General features: G+C 42.5%; 1 protein-coding gene across 5 annotated transcripts in view; it reads right to left on the bottom strand.

Annotated features, from left to right (window-relative positions):
* Nucleotides 1-10,614: 10,614 nt before the first annotated feature.
* sema4ab (sema domain, immunoglobulin domain (Ig), transmembrane domain (TM) and short cytoplasmic domain, (semaphorin) 4Ab) overlaps nucleotides 10,615-18,296 on the bottom strand; it is a 31,067-nt gene continuing 23,385 nt past the window's right edge. For 4 of the 5 annotated variants that reach the window (XM_083770087.1, XM_083770089.1, XM_083770086.1 and 1 more), the window contains exons 11-16: nucleotides 17,923-18,067; nucleotides 16,900-17,089; nucleotides 15,738-15,853; nucleotides 14,575-14,738; nucleotides 13,534-13,628; nucleotides 10,615-12,804 (exon numbers count right to left, since the gene is read on the bottom strand). In XM_083770087.1, the coding sequence (XP_083626213.1) occupies nucleotides 11,951-12,804; nucleotides 13,534-13,628; nucleotides 14,575-14,738; nucleotides 15,738-15,853; nucleotides 16,900-17,089; nucleotides 17,923-18,067 (1,564 nt within the window). In that variant the 3' untranslated portion in view covers nucleotides 10,615-11,950. The remainder of the gene's footprint in view (nucleotides 12,805-13,533; nucleotides 13,629-14,574; nucleotides 14,739-15,737; nucleotides 15,854-16,899; nucleotides 17,090-17,922; nucleotides 18,068-18,296) is intronic. The other variant, XM_083770088.1, reaches the window with a different exon arrangement.

Below are 18,296 nucleotides of genomic sequence, written 5' to 3'. Positions count from 1 at the left end.
AAAGGAAGACGTCTGTCATACAGTTATCGTAAGTAGTTTAAATATTCTCGCAGTCTTGGAAATGTATGTGACATACTTCAATTCTGAAATTAATACCAATACTATCACTAACTCACATGATTTGTATCAACAGGCCGGGTTCTGTCGATGTACAAGCCAATTTGACCTTTATTAACCCATATGTGGTTCCTAATGCCACCCATGCAGTGAATTCACTCGAAACAGCTGTCAATACGTTAGTTGCATTCCTTGATATCATGCCAAACAGTATCAAAGCAGGTTAGTGTCCTTCACATGAAATCACATCTCTGTTTGTTGTACTGGTGAAATATGACCTGAAAATAAGTGTTATGTTGATGATGTTATTGCAGGTAACCCAAATACAAATCCAACTGTAACACCAATAACAGCGACACTACCAACTATAGTAACTACGTCGACAACTACACCAGCACTGACAACTACACCAGCACTGATAGCCCTGACAACTGATGCAGCATCATTGAACTCAAACAGAGCTACGACTATGAGAAGACCCCTCAATGTGTTCACATTACTACTTTTCTCATTTGCCTACACTGCATTAAACAGACTGTTTTAGAGATGGGATACAAAATCTAAAGAAGATAAACCCTCTTTCATGAAGATTATTAACACTGTTCATTTTAAGATTTTATTTTAATGTTAAAGGTATATTCAGTGATTTCACTTAATTCAAATATCACTTATTTTTTTGTTTTGTTGTGATAATCCTCTCTACTATAGAGTGTGCTGACCATATAATGAGTTCCTCCCTGTCCCCAGTTAACCCCTGGGGGTCAAAAAACCTTAGGTTTCGTTTTTGACTCTCTATCCTGATTGGACGAAAGGCTGGGTCCCACAGCCAAAAACGAAACCTACGGTTTTTTGAGTGAAATCACTGAATATACCTTTAAACTAATTAATGCACTTGTTATGCATGTACGTATGTACAGTAAGGATATATTTACTTACTTCATATTGAACTTGAACACTATGCAGAAAGTTTAACCCTCAATGCACTTACTAAATACATTTTCAGAATTAAAATATTTATTCAGAATGAGGATTGATTTATTTTGCCAGTTATGTTTGCACATAATGAGGATTTGGGCTTCAATATGTTTGGGAAGTGCAATAATGTGGAGTTCTATCGTTGAGGTTTGATTGAATGCCTAACAATGGCCTGTGATGTAAGGATTGGGCTGGACCAATCAGGATAGCTGTTGTGATTGATTATTTATGTTGTAGTGTGAAGGACTTATTATATAACTTGTATACAAGTATAGAAACTTGTAACATTTGTATGGTTTAAAGTTATTTATTTATATGTATTTATTGTATGCTTATGTATGTTCGATACTGATGTTCGATGTTTAACGTGACACTGTGCATGTTGTTTGTGGTTGTTTTGTGGTTTTTAAATGAAGTTGTTTTTAAATGTTGAAGTTGTTTTTTGTAATGTTTTACTGTAAAGCACTTTGGTACAACGTTGTTGTTTTAAAATGTGCTATATAAATAAAGATGGTATGGTATGGTATGGTATGTATTCATGGTATGTTCTCATTTGAAGACACCCCTGGCTGTAAATGAGATAGTCCATTCTCATTATCTCCAGCTGGGTATGAAAGGCTGCCATTTTGCCAGTGAAGTGAACTGAAGTCTGTGCTGGGAGTAGAGAGCTGCTTGTATTTATGCTGGTTTGTAATGCTCATTTGGTGAATAAACATACCATTGGTTAACATTTACCAATGCCTCTGTACTGTTTCTACAGCCACTAACGGTCATTCCTACAAATCAGTGTTGCTGATGTGAAGAGAAAGTGTAATGAAATGATATTGACAAATAACATGCAAAAACTGCATAGTGTTACAACCTGGCTCTTATCAGTGGTGGAAAGTAACTAAGTGCAAAGTACTGAAATTTTGAGTACCCAAAAGTACAGTAGCCGGGGTTCCAGCGCCTTCTACTCATTTCAGAGGCAAATATTGTACTTTTACTCCACTACAATTATTTGAAAACTTTAGTTACTATAGTTACAGAAAGCAAAGCATTTATTTTGTTTTTTTGTGGGATTTTTTTTTTCCTGTAATGTAATGTTTTGTAAAAGTACAATATTTGGATATATATTTGGATCGGAGATGTACAGTGGAGCAGACCTAAATTTATTGGAAATTGTAAATAGCCGCTACTCAAGTAGGGCCTACTTGAGTTGCGGCTATTTACAATTTCTATAAGGATATAGGCTATAAACAAGAATACCTCAAAATTGTACTTAAATATAGGCCTACAGTAGGCTAATAAGTAAATTAGAGCAAATTGTATATAACTGCGATTAAATGCATGCATAATCCTATTTAGGACAGAATTATATTGAACTTGAAGCTGTTTTACTTTTAAAATATATTGAATATAGCCTAGGCCTACTTACTGTAGAACTGAACTGCAGCACATTAACTGTAGAACTGCACAAGAAGAAGCTCATTCTAAAGTAGACCTATCAATATGAATGTCACAGTTTATTTTGAAATATGTATAATAGTAATATAATATTATAATTATATTATACAATTACGATGTCTTACATGTTATGAAGGCAAAAATATACCCTATGCTTGCAGGCGTTTGGTAGTGAGTGACGTTGTTTTTGTGTCATTCTGCTGCGTCTCACCAGGCAGCAGTCACCACAAAAGAGCATCTTTGCAGCTTGACATTTAAAAACATTCAGTTTAATCATGAGTTCCCTTCAAACACTGAAATCGTTGATCAACGAGCGCCTCTGTGCGGCAGCTGAAGACATATTTGTGCTCGTTGAAAGAATTATAACGGACTACGAGGAGAAAGCTTTATTCCACTCCAAACAACACATTGAGCAGCCAAGCAGAATCCTGGATGTGGTTTCAAAACCACACCTCAAACTGCACAGAGCAGGTTAGTAACACCACTACAATGAAGCTTCAAACCAGTTTAAACGCGGGTTTTAATTTAAACCATAATAAGGAATGGTCCCGTGGAAAACAAATTACCATAGGCTTGTTTGTTTTCACACATGGTAAGGCATGCATGGGCAACTGGCGGCCCGGGGGCCACATGCTTACCTTCACTTAAGCTGGCCCGCAAGGTAATAGGAGAGTAGGCTGGAATACTGATATATTATATTGATTTCAGATGTTACAATTCCAAACATGCAAACATGACCCGCTTTAATTACTTCAGTCTATAGTAGCTTTTTTATGTTCAATGTATTTATATTTAAGTTCATAAAGTTAACATATTAAAATGTAAAAGTAAAGTAAAGCCTTTTGAAATAACGAAAAATAATTCAATAATGCGTTTTGAGCTTGTAGATCTATTTTTGCTACTTTTGTGTCATAGAATGACAAAGTAGGACATTAATTACGAAAAAAGTTTAAATATATTTTAACTTTTTGCGTAGGGACTTGGGGAGATACTAGCCCCGCTCGGAACCCAACGGTACGTAAAGTTTCTGACATTTGGATGACTTTACCCATAGGGTCCCATAGCATCTCTCTCCAGCTAAATGTTACGCAGAGGTACATACCATTGGAAACGTGCGCGCTGCACATTCCTGATGGGGGTCAGGTGGTCCTAAAGAATCATATAGGAGCTATAGGAAACAACGGAAACGCCTGAGAATTTTCCTTTGGCGCAGAAGCCGTTTGTTTGACCGTTTTGGCAGTTCTGAAATTCTCTCTTCCTTCCTTCCTTGAATTCCTTATTGACATCCCATTGTACCGCATCCCGCACCGACAGTGGCTATACTGCGACAGAGCAGATTAGAGGCAGGAACGAGCTAGCCACTGTCTGTGCGGGAGGCGGTACAATGGGATGTCAAGGAAGGAAGGAAGAGAGAATTTCAGAGCTGCCAAAACGGTCAAACACAGATTAAAAATCACATCCGTGTGAACTGAGTGGTGCTTACGAACTGCAGAGGGACCCTCCGTAAAGTACATCCAAATGTCAGAAACTTTACGGGGGGTTCCGAGAGGGGCTAGGGAGATACGAGGTTTCTGCCCGACAGTACATGTGCAACACGGCCCTCTGGACTATGGAAATATAGTGGCCCTCTGAATCATCAAGGTTGCCCAACCCTGTGGTAAGCAATAAGCGATGCCACGTTGAATTAGGGCCGTGTTGGTGTAGTGGAGTTTGTTCAAGCGCCTGAGCGCACCATGCCGCGAAGATGCCTATTTATAAGTTGTGGTTTTGTGGGGAAAGGACTTTTAGGACTTATAGTATAGTAGCCTAAGCCTATATAATACAAGTAAGACGCGAGAACGCGGGAAGCGAACGCAGATCGTAAATTGCAATAACAATTAGAATAAATTACGAATTAGTGAGAAGTGTGTGGTACTGTGAAATTAGTGAAAACAGGGCCGCCACGAGAAGGCTCAGCACCGCTAACCCCATAATATATATATATATATATATATATATATGCGGCGGGTGGTGTAACAGCGAGCAAGTTACAGACAGTGTCGTTGTTAAGCAGCGGCGGGTGGTGTAACAGCGGGACACACAGACATTCAGTGTCGTTGTTAAGCAGCGGCGGGTGGTGTAACAGCGGGACACACAGACATTCAGCCCTTGCTGTCTAGCTGCGCCCTCTGGTGTGTCGTTGTTGAGCAGCAGTAAACAGGACTGTGACTGCTTAGCTAACGTTAGCCCATATGCACACACTAGTACACATAGCCTAGTTACAGACAGTGTCGTTGTGACAGTATTATTTTTATGTTGGGCCTAGTACAGCAAGTTACAGACAGTGTCATTGTTAAGCAGCGGCGGGTGGTGTAACAGCGAGCAAGTTACAGACAGTGTCGTTGTTAAGCAGCGGCGGGTGGTGTAACAGCGGGACACACAGACATTCAGCCCTTGCTGTCTAGCTGCGTCAGCCCTTGCTGTCTAGCTGCGCCCTCTGGTGGCGGGCGGGTGGTGTAACAGCGTGACACACAGACATTCAGCCCTTGCTGTCATACTAAGTGGCTCACTGCGTTCGCAATAATGCAATGCAATGTCTCTACACAATGTAGCACCACTTTATCGCTGTTAATGTTACCATTAAGGAAGCAGCTATCTTTAAGGACTAATGATCAATAATATCTTCTGGTTGTTAATTGCTTGCCCGATGACTGGCTATTGTGGTATAATTTATGGCCATTTTGGTTTAAATTATAGTCAGAGGTGAATACTTCTTATAACTGTTATGCGCACATACACACACACACACAGTAATGTGTATACACAGTAATGTGTCTGATCTTACAAAGGGAACTTTTTGTGGAATGCCAGTTCACTCATTTTTAAATACATTGTATCTCTTTTATTTATTTACAATGTTTCTCTAGATGTCCTGCAGCTTCCTGACTGTGAACAGCAGAAGAGGAGCCCCAGTCGGGTCCAGAATGAACCAGAGCCTCCACAGATACAACCAAATAGTGATGTCCACTGTCCACAGAACAAAGATGAACAGAAGGAGCTACTTCAAAGACCGGAGGAGGCTGATGTGTCCACACTGACGTTACTAGTAGTGAAAAATGAAGATTATGATGAGAACAGAGCAACTGTTGCGTTGACCTCAACTGACATTAAACTACAAACTGATATAAAGGACAATGGTGTGTCACAACCAACGAGCGACCTCCAGCATCCACAGATTAAAGATGAACAGGAGGAGGAGACCGATGGGCCAAGGCTGACGTTAGTAGCAGTGAAAAGTGACATTGATGACAAAATCGGAGAGACAGAGCCTGTAGCCAGCGCCTCATCTGAACACATGAATTCACAAACGGATGTAGAGGACTTTTGGACATCACAACAAACTAGTGAAGACCAGCTCCTCTCTTCACAGTACTGTTCTGAATCTGACACTGATGACTGTTTTGATTGGGAGGAGACCAGGGAAGCTCAGTTAGATTTAAATGCATTGAAAACACACAATGTGGAAGGACAAAGATTGTCTTTGAGCATCAATATGTCCCAGGACCTGGAATCGTTAAAACAACCTCCATCCAAGAGGTGTCGTGGAGCAAATACGACATTTTGTTCTACAGATTGTGGCAAAGAGTTTTGTAGACATGAACATCTGAAGAGGCACAGGAGGACACATAAATGTGAGAACCATTTGTGTTGTAGTTTTCAGTGTCGTACAAAGTACTCTACCCCAGTACCCAGACATTCAGTCTGAATTTGATTTAAAGTACTGGAATACTTACAGGAACCTAATCATAAAATGACTAATTAACAAGAATTTAACTGTATTGTTTTCAGTTACACTGCAGCAGATACCTGCATCACCAGCAACAGTTCAGCTGTTTTCACCATCAGGGAATAAGTGAGTGTTCACCTTTACAATCACTCAGGCAACATTGTGTTCTTAGTGATTGTTTTTTTCTTTCAGAAGTTTGTTAAATTTTTTATGTATCAACGAAACAACCTGAAAAAGTCCAATTGCCCTTTTCTTTTTTTAAAGTTGCCTGAATGAATTAATTTGATTAACCACTATAATATTACAACACAACACTGACAAAATAGCAGATGTAAGGCCTTGCAATGCATGGCATTGTGACGCTTCGCTATTAAAAAAAGAATACAATGTCAGTCCCACCAAATCGATTTTGTGTTACTTTTATTTAAAATGATTATATATAAAAACAGTCAATCACTCTCTTCTAGCCCATCCCAGTGCGCAACTCAGTCCAGTACATCAACTGCGGCCTCTGCAACAGCACAACATGCTCCTAGTGTTTGGGAAAAGGTGCGACACTCGTCCACGACGCCCCGGGTTTTCCCAGACATCCCCCTACAGACTGTTCCCGTAGAGGTCGAGAGGATCGTCCATGGCATGTCTCGCAACAAAGACTTGAGTCCACGTCCGGTTGAGTATGCCGTGAGGATGTTCTTGTTCCTGGTTGACTTTGAGACATACAGGGGTTGGGCTGGTAATGTGAGCTGGAAGGGGAGTTCTGACAAACAGGCCTTGCCTAAAAACCTCACAACGGAGCTGAAAAGATGTCTAGCGCATCGCTTTGGTCCTCTCAAAAGTGTAGAGTGGAAAGCAATTCGTGACCGAATCAACGATAGACTGAGAAATCCGAGAAAGACGGATCCAAGACTTGATGGGGATTTCTGTAGTTATTATTAGTTAGGACTGTTGCAGCTAAAATCCTGATGCAGTAGCACACTGTAATGAAGGTATTTTTATTAAAATAATCTTTTATTTGTTAATAAAATGATACAGGTGTGTGTGTGTATTTGTGCTGCCCTCCTTCCCTCCCGACAAGAGCGCTACGTTTCCTCATTCAGATTGGCTACTTTCGCCATTTGCGAGGACGCACACACGTCCGCTCGTTATTATGCGGCAGAGCCGCGGAGAAAATTGTTATTATGGGCTTATAACTTTTTGGCACATTTTGTTGCCCCCCTCAGCGTGTTGCACTACGCGCAGTGTGTATAGACTAGCGTTGCAGTCCCGCCCCCATTCATGACGACGCCAGGCCCAGGAAATAGTTTCCAATGCATTTTTCCCATAGACATTTCAAAACGTATTCATTTAAAGACCTTATAAGCGTCGTACAAAGCCAACTCTTGTTGTGACAAATCATGACAACAAACCAAACAATTTTCAAAGAAGAAAAACAAAACAAAAAGTGTTGTAACCTGCCATTTTCTTCTTATTTCTAATTATTTGTTCAGCCCGAAAAAAATTGTTTGTTGTCATGATTTGTCACGACAAGAGTTGGCTTTGTCCGCGGCGTAAACGTCTTTAAATAAATACTTTCTAAAAAGTCTATGAGGAAAATGAACAGGGATTTATTTTCCGTGTCTCTCGAGGGGGCAGGACTGCGACGCTCTATTGCACATATTATACGTAGCGAGTGTGTGTGGACATGAGGACCATTAGAGAGGTTTACAATAGTGTCGTAGTCCCAGCCCCTTTCATGACGACGAAATAATTCCCCATTCATTTGCTCCATAGACATTTCAAGAAGTATTTCAAGACCTTAAAAGCCTCGGACAAAGCCAACTCGGATCGTGACAAATCATGACAACAAACACAATTTTTTGGGCCTAACAAATAATTAGAAGAATTTTGTTGTTTTTCTTCTTTGTAATTATTTGTTAAAAAAAGACAACATTAGACTAGAATGTAGTCTTTTAAAACGCAAATAACATGCATTTTAAAACTGCTTTTAATATTTAATATATTGTCTATGTCCCTCAAAGTTATTTCTACTGGTTTGATCCTCAATCACCACTGATATAACCAGTCATTTCTTTCTGGACTTTGAAAGCAGTTTTAGCTGCAGTACCACAATGTCCTGAGTTGGTGGGGGTGCTGATAGGCAGATTATTTAATATTTGAGTCATAATACTGATGCTAGATAAAACCAGGCTTGTTTCCATTCCATGCCAGCTTGGAAAATCAACAATAGTGGACATTGTAAACAAAGTGGAAATGCAAATTTGGAACTGAAGACTGAAAAAGAGGAGGAATTATACAAAGTAGGGTGACATTGATGACATCACGATGAGGACAAAATCAGTTGAGCTGTTCCTGACAGCAATTTCCATTAAAGCACCTAACATGATATGAAAGCCTGATTGTTCTAAATTGGTTATTTGTGGGGATAGAAAACACACGGGAGCCCTAAAAACACAAAAGAAATGGAAATAGTTTAATTTTATGTTATAGCAAACATATTTCCAAAATCTTGTCAAAAGTCTTTGTGTATGGGAGTTATGCCGGACGTAGATTTGTTGTGACAGTGTGCCAGTGTTGTGTGCTGATTTTGCAATGTGTATATTCGCTGTGTTCATATCAGGGTACAGGTTTGTCCATATGTGTTTAAATATAATGTCCTTGTACTTTCCAGAGAATCACTGTTAATTATACATTTTCCCCTTAAAAACCTGCACTATCCACATGTTTCACACAGATTTAATTTCCCCCTCCTTTGTTCTTCTAAACATAATCTCTTCAGAGTTGCACATTTGTAATGTTACGTAATTGGTATGTTGTATAATGTATAACTATGATTTTTGTCATTATTTTGGTATTCGTTATTTTCCACATGATTTGTTCCACATGATCTATTTTCTACATTATTTGTTTTCTACATATATGAATTATTTTGATAAAGGTATTCTTGCGTTGAAGTTCAATTTCATTGATGCCATCATTTCCGGCACAAGGACCTTATATATGGTAGACTAGAGTCACTAGACAGCTCACAGTCATGGTCTGTCTACATGCTGAACTTGAGACGGACATTTCTATTACGTTTATATACTTTGTTTTATGTATGTTCTGATCATGGTTTATTGTGTTTGTCAGTTTTGACGGTAGGCTTTGCAAGGTGCTTGGCATAAATAAAGCCTCCAGTATTCCACAAAACAAACGGCCTCGTTCTTCAAGATCAAAGGGTGTGACAGTATGTATGTGGGGTCCTTTTTAGTTCAGCTTCTGAAATTCAGGATAAGGCCCTGAAGCAGTGTGTCTCAGTTGGCTCAATGTTCAGACCTTTGGCTCCTCAGGGCTCTGGGCAAGAGGCCCAACAGGGCCCAATGTATAGACCTTTGGCTCCTCAGGGCTCTGGGCAAGAGGCCCAACAGGGCCCAATGTTCAGACCTTTGGCTCCTCAGGGCTCTGGGCAAGAGGCCCAACAGGCCTGTTCAGGGATCCAGCTATAAACCATAGATATTTAAAAAATCACACCCGTGTGAAGCACTAATACTATCCCTCTCTCTCCGTTTCTGGCACAACAGCGCCCCTACTGTTACTCATAGTCATACTGGTGCTCATTAACGTTAGCCTGGTTAATAAACCAGACTAATATCGCACGGATCCGCGGGATATTAGTCTGGGGAGGCTCAGCTTGGATTTCATTTCCAGGGAAACATTTTCTCTTTGACGCAATTGGTCAGAGCTACTGTCAGTCAAAGGTCTCAAGCATTGAACGTCACTGTACCAAAGCCCGCCCATATTGCATACCGTGTCCCTATTGGGCGCAGACGTTCTCATGTGTAGAAAATGGGCGTACAATTGAGCCTCTCCAGACCGAAATCCGCCGGTAGGCAATTTCTTTTTGCCAACGGCTGATTCGGTCTGGTTTATTAACCAGGCTACATTAACGTCACGCAGGTGAACACAGGTGAACACGGACATTGCTGTTCCTTCACTCAACAACACACAGGTGAACACGGACATTGCTGTTCCTTGGAGTGGTTGCACCACTCAAAAATCAGAGCTGTCTGAAGTGAGTGGTGCTGCTGTACTATACTGTACTGTACTGTACTGTACTGTACAAGCCCTCCTCCCTGGCCTGTGTGTGTCTGTGTTAGGCTGTGCAACAGTGACACGCGGAAAGGGCGTCTACCTTTATATGTCTATGCTGTAAACTAGCAGAAGATTATTCCAGACCGTCCGTCCGTCCGTCCGTCCGTCCGTCCGTCCGTCCGTGTGTCTCCGTCCATCCATGTACAGCTAATCTCCGGCACCATTGGACTGATTGGCGTGAAACTGTGCGCACACAAATTTCACTGCGGTAACGTGTGTGACAAATCGTACGACTTTTACCACCAAGACAAACGTGTTAATCAATCTCCTTTTGTTAAAAAGCTAAATATGTACATATTAAATAATCTAATTATCTTTATTTGCATTTGTTTCTTGCATCAGACATTACTTTTTCAGCAGTATGATTTTTTTTCTCCCCACCTCATTTAGTAGTAATTTATAATAAGGGTACATGACATTCATTCATAATTTACTTTGCTTAAATAACGTGTGCATTCATGCATGGCATTTCAAGAACTCCCGAGCCTCCACATTGATAAAAGAATAAGAACAGCAATAATCTCACTCAACTCAACTCAATGAATCTGAAGTTGAGTTGATTAACTGATAGTGATTGATAAGTCACGTACCCTAAATATAAAGTGTTACCCAATTCTCTATCAATAATAATGCAATACAAACTCGAAAATGAACTGGTTGGTAGATTTTCCAAACATTTCTGTACTTAATACACATTATGGTTTAAACAGTATGCTTTACACATAGCTAATATAATAATTTATAAAAGGTTCTAGCAATGCCTTGTCAATCTCAAAGGGACTAGTGGTCATTCTTCACATTGATGTACAACACATAACACACACACACACACACACACACACACACACACACACACACACACACACACACACACACACACACACACACAGACAGACACACAGACAGACACACAGACACACAGACAGACACACACACACAAACTTTGATGCACAACAACACACATATATTGTCAACCCCAAGGCTTGTAATCTTGTCCAAAGCAGTTTGTCCATTTCTGATTCAATGTAAAAAAAACACTTAGGGTTCGAGTTCTACTCCTTATATTACCAGCCAGGGTCACACAGTCCACAGAGTCACTGGTTTGAAGCATTCTTGCCTCCTAGCTACACATTCTCACTCCTAGGTGTGTAAGAAGGTGACGAGTTGTGCAATCTACAGTCGTGTCAGATGTTTGATGCTTTTTGGCATTCCTGGTTTGGCATTTTCCATATTACACATGGCTGACAAGAGAATGCTCATACGTCGGTTGAGAAGAGATGCCAGTCAAACATTTAAAACAAGGCAGGCGTGCAGTGAGAAGCAGACTTGAGCCCCGTGACGCATGCCTGAGCAAGACTAGCTGAGCGAGTGCCTAAGCTGAGCGGTCTGATGTCCGCTTCGGCTGACTCAGCGAGAAAAGCCTCTCGTGCCAAACATCTAATGCTTGGACAATTGTTGGACAACTCGTGGCTTTGGTACTGGTTGTGAGAATGCGTTGGTTCTACTGTAGCAGTAAGTCCCAGCCGCATTAAATGGATACTGAACAGCATTTAGAAGAGGGAAGAGGTGCGCTGTTCAGATGGGTGTGTTGGGCAAATGCCCGTTTGAGGTCTTGAGCGTCCCATTGCGCATCACCCCGTTGGGCTGGCCACTGTTTACAGCTGGACATTTGTGTTTGCTGTTGCTGCAAGCTAACTGGCCCCCGCGGAGAGCCTCCTGCTCCGCCAGACTTCCCCGTTCAGAATCCCTAGACGGAGTGTTGGCCTGGGGCGCCGTCCGACTGCGGCACCGCTGCCTGATATTGTACAGAGCCAACGTGATCAGCAGGCTGAGGCACAGCACCAGCAGCACGGACACCACCACCAGCTCCTGCAGGAGACTGGGTTCCCCGGTGCCACGCAGCTTCACCTCCCTCGGGCCCGGCGGATCGGGCCACGTCTTGGTCAAGTTTCTGCCCGCCGCCCTAGTGACGACGGCCGGCCTCTTAGGCGCCGCCGTGGGGTCTGACTCTCTAGGCCACGCCTGCGTCCGTTTGGGCCAGACCCCCCCCGCGGCGGAGGTGGGAGGCCCGAGCTCGGGCCCTCTCCACGGGCCGGCCGCGGGCTGAGTGGAAGGGACGGGCTGGGTGTGAGGGCGCGTGTGGGGGGCGGCCGTGGTTCTGGGCAGGGGGCTGCTCTTCTGCTTGACCTGGTACACCACGAGGGTCTGCTGGTAGCCGTTCTCCGTGGACAGGCACAGGTAGTGGCCCATGGTCACCGGCGTGGCGATGAAGTGCAGGCTCCCGTCCTCCGGCTGGAGGTAGACGTCCGCGGAGAGGCGGCTGTTGGGCCGCTGCCAGTGGCGCCGGGCCAGACGCGAGGCCTCGGGACACTGCAGCCGCACCACTTCGTTCAAGGACACGGACACCAGCTCCCCTGCAGGACAGGAGGCTGACATGACAGAGACCACTCAATTAACCCATTCTGACCTGAGATCAGATTCATAACGAGGTTTCCGCTGGACACACACTGGTCTGATGAACCCATTCTGACCTGAGATCAGATTCTAAAAATGTCAGTCGTTCTTCGATAAAAAAAAAAATAGCAGACCTACAAGCTCGTATCGCGCCACTCGGTGGCGCGATATGAGCTTGTAGATCTGCTATTTTTCAATAGCTAAAGCATAACATGATGCCAACACCAAAATGGGTGCCCGTTCAGAATGGGTTATTGACCAAATTCACACAGCGGCCGTTTTACTCTTACTAGAGCGGTGCCCGTTGTTGGGCACTGGCCTACTTGGAACGATGCAAGTTGGAAATGCATGCCCCACCCAGTTATTATGTCTGTGTCCCTTTTATGCCTATATATGGAGTTAGTTGTCAGGCATGCCCAAATATGGAGTTTATGTAGATGTCAGAATATTGTGATGTATTCAATTGGCTAATTTGTGAAGATCATGTACATATGAAGGTCACGACACTGACCTCATCAAACCCTGGATTTAGGCCCTGTCTGGAGCCCGAGCAAAGGCTTTTTTTGGACAACCAGCGATACGACGGACTTGACTCCTGTCACGTCAGGACAGGAGTGTACAGTACAAAATATGATGGCTTTACAAATTCACAGACTGTAACAGTTCTGGTGTGGTGCAGTAGTGCATTCAGGGTTGACAGTCACCTGTGGGCAGCTTGTGTGGTCCAGTCCTGGCCCTGGAGTTGAGAGCAACGCCGTTACAGACCTCTTCAATGTTGGCGTTGTCAACATCCTGGCCTCTGGTGAGAGAGAATACATATTATTTTTGTAATAACCTGGACCGGGGAAGCATCTGTGTCATATAAATCTGCCTGTTGACATGAATTTCCTGGCAAACGGTGCCAAAAGTCATTGGCACAAAATGCAGCATTATATAATTCTGTATACGTACATGTTCCAATAGCTTGCAATAAACATTATTTATATGCATAATTATGGCGTGCATTATTATTTATTTATTGTCTTTAGGGCTTAAATAATTAGAATAGTACTATGTGACAGAGGCTAGATCAGCCTCTGTCAGAGTAATGTAAGCTGTTCAACAATACACATGCATTGTATTGTTGCTGTGTTGTATTTGTAACAGGTTGATTCTCAGTCCCCAAGGTGCACATTCTGCTGTGACATGTGAATCTAATATACTTGTGTTTATCTATGCAGATGCTGTCGTTGGGAAGCTGCCTTGATTGCCTGAAGAGAGCTCTGATTAATTGCTTTAGGGGGAGCATCTTGGGTGGTGCTAAATGCTTTGTGATTTGCTGACTGCTTAGCCAGGGGTGGAGTCAGGAGTCTATATAAAGGGGAAATGGTTCAGTAGAGAGTAGGCTGCCATGGGGAGAGGTTGACTCCAGTACCTCTCTGTTAAGTTATGTTGAGTTATGTTCTTTGAGTTATTTTTCTTCACTTATTTCACCTATGTTGTCCAGGCCTGGAACACATTACACTTTATTTCTCACCTGCAAGTCTGCCTCATGTCCAGTATGTCATTTCAAAGGTTTTATTACTGACAAACAGCCGATCTACAATCCCACTTGGTAACATACTAAAGTTCTACAAGCAAGTAGACACATTAACATAACATTTTATATTAGTTGTGTGTTACTGTTAAATGTGAGTTAGTAGTTAGTAGTCATTATGTTAGCTGTATCCAGAATAAAAGGACAGCATACAGTGTATGATACTCACACATTGAGCTTGAAGGTGGCTGCCTCCACACAGGTGTTAATGTCAGGGTCCCAGCCACAGAAGGGGTCTCGAGCCAGCACACACTGCGCACAGCTCCAGTAGAAAGAACAGTTGGCCACTGGGACCCTCACCACGCCCTCTGATGTGCCCACAAACACCATGCCCTGTGGGTGGTGGGACCCCAATTAACATTCAGCATTCAATGGCAATTTGTGCATTGAAACACTTGAAGCAGGCCTATACTGGTGCAAACATCTGGCGACGTGGGCTATTTTTGCAGGAGACATATCTTGTGGAGGAGGTAACTTAGGGGGCGTAGTATAGAGACCTGGGTGACTCCGGTCAACGAAGTATTAGCCCTGGAACATGACTGCCATGATGATTATCATGACAGTCATGCAGTAACTTTGCCCTGTTTTTTGCGCTCGCTGCATTTACAAGATTTCCGTATATATAAACATTCAGATTTCAAATATAAAGTACTCACAAAGTGTCCCACGGGTGTTAGTTAGTAGCAGCGCCAGCGATTAGAATTGCTGCGTCCCGCGTTGTTTAATAAAAAGCATTTTTGTCCGAGCTCCCCGGCTACTTTTTTCAAACGGGGTTCGTTTGGGAAATCCACAGTTGCACACCGGGAGCGCACTCGCCTATTAGTCTGTATTGGCAGGGCGGTCAGCCTACCTATATCGAACACACCGAGTGCCACCCTCCTCCCGACCGATAGGGGTGCGTAGTTGAAAGCCAATGGCAAAATAACACCTCGGATAAAAATGCTTTTTATTAAACAACGCGGGATGCAGAAATTCTAATCGCTGGCGCTGCTACTAACTAACACCCGTGGGACACTTTGTGAGTACTTTATATTTGAAATGCGAATGTTTATATATTTTAATTATTTGTAAATGTAGCGTTCGCAAAAACCAGGGTGAAGTTACGTCATGACTCTCGTATGAATACGAGAGTCATGTTCCAGGGCTAACGAAGTATATACCATAGATTAAGTGATTTAAGTGGTTAAGTTATGTTTCTGTCTATCTACATAACACTGTAGTTAGACACAATCTGCATTATGAGACCTTTGTTAATGCCAGACAGTGCATATCCATCTTATATCAATCAATCAATGTAGATGATTGTCTAGACTAGAGAAGAACATACAGTACCTTGGCTATGGAGAGTTGAAGGTTCTTAACAGGCTGAGGTTGTTTAAAGACCTGGATCTCCTCAATGATATGGGGCCCTTTCTCTAACAGAACCGCTTTGTGGAGGAAACCGGATTCTAAAAGGAAAACAAGAAATGGAATGAGCCGCTTTGTGGAGAAGGAAGAAAAAATTACGTTTTGAGTAGACTATTGGCTTTCCTATACGTGCATACTATCAATACTGGATATAAACCATCATCATTGGTCTCTACCATGAAACCGCTACGGAATCGGTCTATACCAGTAAGTTACTGGTATAGACCGATTCCGTAGCGGTTTCATGGTCGCAGCCTACGTATTTCCTGTAGGCGGACTCGACGTAGCTGCGGGGATAAAACCCTCACCAGGCGCACCTCTTCCACTACAGTGAACGGCAGAGTGACTGATGTTAGTTTGCCTCAAACTTTACTCCTTTACCTGCTTTTTTACTAACACTAACATTACAAAGATGCCCAGAACATTGAGATGAACCTGTGTAGTTTATGGCTGCTCCAACAGTAGTGGCAACATAAAAAATAAAATAAAACGGAATGTCTAATATCCACCGCGGTGGCTGAGACCAGAGCCATTGAGTAATGGTTGAGACGAAGCAGGGAAAGATACATATCGCCAGTCTTACCCAATACCAAATCTTTCTGTTTTATGAACACAAGGCTGCTGTATTTTATACCTCATACTAAGCATTTAAAGTATGAGGTATAAAGTACACTGGCGTTATGTATCTTTCACTGCTTCGTCTCAACCATTACTCAATGGCTCTGGTCTCAGCCACCGCGGTGGATATTAGACATTCCGTTTTTTTTTTTTTTTTATGTTGCCACTACTGTTGGAGCAGCCATAAACTACACAGGTTCATCTCGATGTTCTGGGCATCTTTGTAATGTTAGTGTTAGTAAAAAAGCAGGTAAAGGAGTAAAGTTTGAGGCAAACTAACATCAGTCACTCTGCCGTTCACTGTAGTGGAAGAGGTGCGCCTGGTGAGGGTTTTATCCCCGCAGCTACGTCGAGTCCGCCTACAGGAAATACGTAGGCTGCGACCATGAGACCAGCTACGGAATCGGTCTATAGTCCCACTCTACCTGTGAGCAGGAACAGAATGGTTACTGGTATAGTCCCACTCTACCTGTGAGCAGGAACAGAACGGTATAGTCCCTCCCGTTGGCGGCCTGGACCCACTGTGCAGCCAGGTGGCTGTAGGACTGGTCAGGTGACACCATGGTCAGACTGCGTCCCACTGGCCACACGCTTTCATCAGCCAGGAAGTTCTCTTTGACAAAGCGAAGGGTGTTGTCCGAGGCGTTGTGGAGGCCGCACTGGATAGAACAAGAGCAACGATCAGAATCTATTAATAAATTGCGATTTGTTCGTAATTCATTTTTGTTCGGCAACACTTTATATACAGTACATAAAAGGGTATCCGGAGAACTCGCCAGTTTACCAACTCGCCGCGATTTAGTGCATTTTAGTTTTACTTCACCTTCATTTAAATTGCATTGAATTGAGAGAGAGAGAGGACAGTTGTTTAGAGTTAACACTAGAGAAAGTAGGAATGCTAAAATGTTAAACAACAAAGTACCGAAACAATGTAATTAATTAGTAAACATATCCTGAAATGGTAGGCCTACTTGTCATTGGTATTCACATACATAAATAATTTGATCACTTTGGAAATGAACTATAACATCTGTGAGTTTGACATACTGTACTACACTAATGAAGACAGCCTGTTAGCGTAACAATGAAGACATTGATGAAGAGCCTTCGCCGCAGCGACTTGATAAACTGGCGAGTTCTCCAGTATCCCATAAAAGTGAATATATCAACAGAAAACATATGTTTTTTTTGTTTGTTTTTTTTTTCTTTAATGAACAGGACACATCCAAAGCATTCAGTACTTTAAGCCCCTGACATCTGTTCTATAAAACGATGCTACCATCTGCAGGCTCATTACTGAACAACTTATATATATATCTAGCCTAGAGGTAAACATATATTTGTTTCCTTGTCTTGAAGGGCCACGTGTGACCGTGTCGGGGGTATTGGAGGTTGTCAGATAATGTCAGACCCTATTATAGATGATACACTTCTTGCGTCTTTGGTCTGACTATTGTTGTGTTGTTATCAACTGGTAGAGATGATGGATTACCTCTCCTGGATTTGCGATTTTCTCTTGCACTCGTGAGCTCCATCGCAACGTGTCCCGATTCAAGACCTTGTAGTTGCCAGAGAAGACCGCTTTGATGTCACTGAGACTGAACGCACACACTGCTGACTGGCCAGAGTTCACCGACCTTAACAGGGGACAAACAGAGACACATGGTGGATCAATGCAGCAAACACACATCATGTCACGCAGTTAAGACCTGAGGCCGATTCTAAAAAAGAAAATCTTCTAAATCATTCTAAAACTGTTTTCTGAAAAATGTATGTTTATATATCAGTGGTCCTCAAACGTTTTCATGTCAAGGATGCCCAAAACAATATGTATTTGGCCCCCGACCCCATCTCAAAATACCCCAA

This window comes from Protomyctophum parallelum (genome assembly GCF_964188405.1).
Source record: "Protomyctophum parallelum genome assembly, chromosome: 1".
Classification (NCBI taxonomy): Eukaryota; Metazoa; Chordata; class Actinopteri; order Myctophiformes; family Myctophidae; genus Protomyctophum; species Protomyctophum parallelum.
This window is presented reverse-complemented; position numbering and strand designations above follow the sequence as displayed.